General features: G+C 48.9%; 1 protein-coding gene across 1 annotated transcript; it reads right to left on the reverse strand.

Annotated features, from left to right (window-relative positions):
- Window positions 1-2,545: 2,545 nt before the first annotated feature.
- On the reverse strand, window positions 2,546-3,484 carry LOC102272444 (olfactory receptor 6B2-like). The gene has a single exon (XM_070362563.1). The coding sequence runs from the start codon at window positions 3,482-3,484 to the stop codon at window positions 2,546-2,548; it is 939 nt and encodes a 312-aa protein (XP_070218664.1).
- Between the last annotated feature and the right edge of the window lie 1,148 nt (window positions 3,485-4,632).

Below are 4,632 nucleotides of genomic sequence, written 5' to 3' on the forward strand. Positions count from 1 at the left end.
CCTACAGATGGCTAGAACCTCTTGTTTGTACCTTGGGGAATTCCTTCAATAAATATTGGTGGGTTGCCCACCAGGCACCATGCAGGGCTGCCAGGGTCTCTGCACATGGCTCTCCAGTGGCCTGGGCACCTGGGTGTGTTACAGGTCAACCAGGATCACCTTGTGCGGTAAGAAAACTCATTCTCTCAGCAGTGATAGGTGAGGGGTGGGGGCTTATATACAGAAGACAGAGGGGTGGAGTCTAGCTGGGACCTGAGTGGAACAGGACTTTAACATTTAAACCAAAATCTACAGGCCCTGATGATTCCCAGACACACGTTGCTCTGTGGACATTGGTGCTCGGTTCACTGCCTAGTTCAAGGGCTCCATTCCCCAAAACACCGCACTTTGTTTAGGACGTGAAAACCTCAGATGACCTGATACATTTCACTGTTTCCCAAAAGGCGCAGGGTAATTTCAAAGATGGGGAAGCCTGCCTTTGCCTAGCCATAAAATAAGGAAAAGCTAAAGGCAAAGGAAAAAAGGAAAACTATACCCATTTAAATGAAGAGTTCCAAAGAATAGCAAGGAGAGATAAGAAATGTTTCTTCAGTGATCAATGCAAAGAAATAGAGGAAAATAACAGAATGGGAAACACTAGAGATCGCTTCAAGAAAATTAGAGATACTGAGGGAAATTTTCATGCAAAGGTGGGCAAAATAAAGGACAGAAATGGCATGGACCTAATCGAAGCAGAGGATATTAAAAAGAGGTGGCAAGAATACACAGAAGAACTATACAAAAAAGATCTTCATGACCCAGATAACCATCATGGTGTGATCACTGACCTAGAGCCAGACATCCTGGAATGGGAAGTAAAGTGGGCCTAGGAAGCATCACTACGAACAAAGTTAGTGGAGGTGATGGAATTCCAGTTGAGCTATTTCAAATCCTAAAAGCTAATGCTGTGAAAGTGCTGCACTCAATATGCCAGCAATTTGGAAAACTCAGCAGTGGCCACAGGACTGGAAAAGGTCAGTTTTCATTCCAATCCCAAAGAAGGGCAATGCCAAAGAATGTTCAAACTAATGTACACCTGCACTCATCTCACACACTAGCAAAGTAATTCTCAAAATTCTCCAAGCCAGGCTTCAACAATATGTGAACTGTGATCTTCTAGATGCTCAAGCTGAAGTTAGAAAAGGCAGAGGAACCAGAGATCAAACTGCCAACATCTGCTGGATCATAGAAAATGCAAAGAATTTCAGAAAAAAACATCTGCTTTATTGATTACGTCAAAGCCTTTGAGTATGTAGATCACAACAAGCTGTGGACAATTCTTCAAGAGATGGGAGTACCAGACCACCTTACCTGCCTCCTGAGAAATCTGTATGCAGGTCAAGAAGAAACAGTTAGAACTGGACATGAAACAACAGACTGGTTCCAAATCAGGGAAGGAGTATATACATCAAGGCTGTATGTTGTCACCTGCTTATTTAACTTCTATACAGAGTACATCAGGTGAAATTCCAGGCTGGATGAATCACAAGCTGGAATCAAAATTTCCAGGAGAAATATCAATAACCTCAGATATGCAGATGTCACCACCATTTTGGCACAAGGTGAAGAGGAACTAAAGAGCCTTTTGATGAAAATGAAAGAGTAGAGTGGCAAAGTTGGCGTAAAGCTCAACATTCAAAAACCAAGATCATGGCATCCAGTCCCATCACTTCATGGCAAGCTGATATGGAAACAGTGACAGACTTTACTTTCTTGAGCTCCAAAATCACTGTGGATGGGGACTGCAGCTGTGAAATTCAAAGACACTTGCTCCTTGGAAGAAATGCTATGACCAACCTACACAGTATATTAAAATGCAGAGACCCAACTTTGTTGACAAAGGTCCATTAGTCAAAGCTATGGGTTTTCCAGTAGTCATGTATGGATGTGAGAGTTGGACTGTAAAGAAAGCTGAGCGCCAAAGAATTGATGCTTTCGAACCATGACATTGGAGAAGAGTCTTGAGAGTCCCTTGGACTGCAAGAAGATCCAACCAGTCCATCCTAAAGGAAATCAATCCTGAATATTCCTTGGAAGGACTGATGCCGAAGTCACTCAGCCACCTGATGTGAAGAGCTGGCTCATTGGAAAACACCACGATGCTGGGAAAAATTGAAGGCAGGAGGAGAAGGGAACAACAGAGGATGAGATGGTTGGATTGCATCACTGACTCAATGGACATGAGTTTGAGCAAACTCTGGGAGTTTTTGATGGACAGGGAAGGCTGGCGTGCTGCAGTTCATGAGTTCACGAAGAGCTGGACGTGATTAAGAAACTGAATTGAACTGAAAATGCAGAAAATAATGGCATTATCATCCCCACAGCTATTGTATCAGCATCCATGAGCTGAAGGGGAAAAACTGATGTGGAAGTAAATTTTAAAATAAATGAAGCACTGCAACGATGCAATGCATTTCCATGATTACAAATAAATGTCCTCAAAGAGAAGAGGTGTATTTTCAGATTCTGTTTCAGATGAACAGAATGAAAGCCCACAACATGTCTGCTACAGTGAAGCTCGACCAAAGCCCAGGGCCATTTTCAAGGCACCCTTGAACTCTTTGTTCCTCAGACAGTAGATCAAGGGGTTGATGATTGGGGTGAGGACAGTGTAAACAGCAGAGATGAGCTTGTTGGAGCTCCGGGAATCAATGGCCCGGGGCCGAACATACGTGAAAAGCAAGGCTGTGTAGAAGATGGTGACCACGGTGAGGTGAGAAGCGCAGGTGGAGAAGGCTCTCCAGCGGCCCGAGGCCGAGGGGATGTGCAGGACGGCCAGGGTGATGTGCCCGTAGGACAGCACAGTGGCCATGAGTGGGAACACCAGGATGAGGAAGGCCAGGACAAAGTCGACCAGCTCTGCGGTTGAGTAGTCCATGCAGGCCAGTTTGAGGATGGGGGAGATGTCACAGAAGAAGTGGTTCAGGACGTTGGAACCACAGAACGTGGCGCTGGAGATAAAATAGACCTTGATCACGGAGATGGTGAAGCCACTCATGAAGGAGAAGGCCACCAACTGGACACACAGCCCTGTGGTCATGATGGCTTGGTAGCGCAGGGGGTGGCAGATGGCCACGTAGCGGTCGTAGGCCATGGAGGCCAGGAGCACACATTCGGTGCACACCAGGGAGCTGAAGAAGTAGAGCTGGGTCATGCAGCCCACGAAGGAGATGCGCCTCCTCTGCAGGAGGAAGCCGTCCAGCATCTTGGGGATGATGTCACACACGTACCAGATCTCCAGGGAAGACATGATGCCCAGAAAGTAGTACATGGGCCTGTGGAGGGAGGGGCTGCCCCAGACGGTGAGGATGATGGCCAGGTTCTCCACCAGCACAAAGAGGTAGGTGAGCAGGAAGAGGAGGAAGAGCAGGTACTGCAGCTGGGGGGCCGTGGGGAAGCCCACCAGGATGAAGGCGCTGACCTGGGTCACATTCTTCCCCCTCATTCTCTTGTGCGGGGCACCCAGGGCCACAAACAACCTTCAGGCCAGATGAGGGCCAAGGACGGCTGGGGAAAGAAAGCAGAGGTCAGCCTGGGGGTGGGTTTTGACCCAAGGAGTGGGTGCCTGTGTCCTTGGACAGCAGGGGAACAGAAACTGTCTGTAAGTTAAGCCTGAAGCATTCAGTGTGGGGGGGGGGTCTAGGTTTCCTGTGGACTGGACACCCTGAGAGCAGGTGGGGCTCTGGAATAGCCTGCCCATTTCCTCCCCCGGTTGATCTTCAAATCATCTGATTGCTTTTATAAGCTGGACTTTCCCGAAGGCGTCTAATAGCCATAAGGGATGTCCACAGTCCTTGGCTACATTGGAAGATAGTTGTCCTTCACCTGGTTTCAGAGATGCTTTTGTAAGAGGAAGGGATACCAGGGGCTGGTAAGGTTTATGGGTCTCTCTGAGCAGCCAGACTCCAGACCCATGGCATCTCTCCACAGAGCTGGGGGTGTGAAGAGCAGGAGGAGCCTCCCAGGTCAACAGGAGAGAGTTGTCACCTCAAGCTCCCCTTGAGATCTGGTAAAGGATGAAAAGATAAAGCCCCACAACATCAGAAACTCCTGGGGGGAGTACCAGCAAGGGGAGGTGTCAACGGGGTTCCGGAGGAGAGCAAACAGAAGGCAGAGGGGCTGGGGCAGCAGAGTGGGGGAGTCCAGAACATTCTCGAGGGGCCTGTCACCGCTGAGGGAGGAGCCACCTGCCCAGCGAGCACATGACCAGGGTTAAGGGGGTGTGTGTGACAGGGGCATAAAGACAGAGCTCTACATGCAGTGTCTGCAGAACAGTCCAGGGGCTGCCCCGGCACGCTTTCTCCACCTGCAGGTGGGTCCCCCAGAGCCAGCCTGTAGACTGTAGCCCACCAGGCTCTTCTGTCCATGGGATCCTCCAGGCCAGGATACTGGAGTGGGTTGCCATTTCCTTCTCCAGGGGATCTTCCCGACCCTAGCCCTTATCATATGTCAGATGTAACTCACATAAATTCCCTCTTGTAACCCTCACCATGGCCATGGGGAAACAAGGCTCAGATTTTTCACGTGAAAATCTGAGGTTCACGGTGAAAAATTCAGGAACTCACGAAGATACACGGGTCCTCAGACGCTGAG

Source organism: Bos mutus, chromosome 3 (assembly GCF_027580195.1).
Source record: "Bos mutus isolate GX-2022 chromosome 3, NWIPB_WYAK_1.1, whole genome shotgun sequence".
Lineage (NCBI taxonomy): Eukaryota > Metazoa > Chordata > Mammalia > Artiodactyla > Bovidae > Bos > Bos mutus.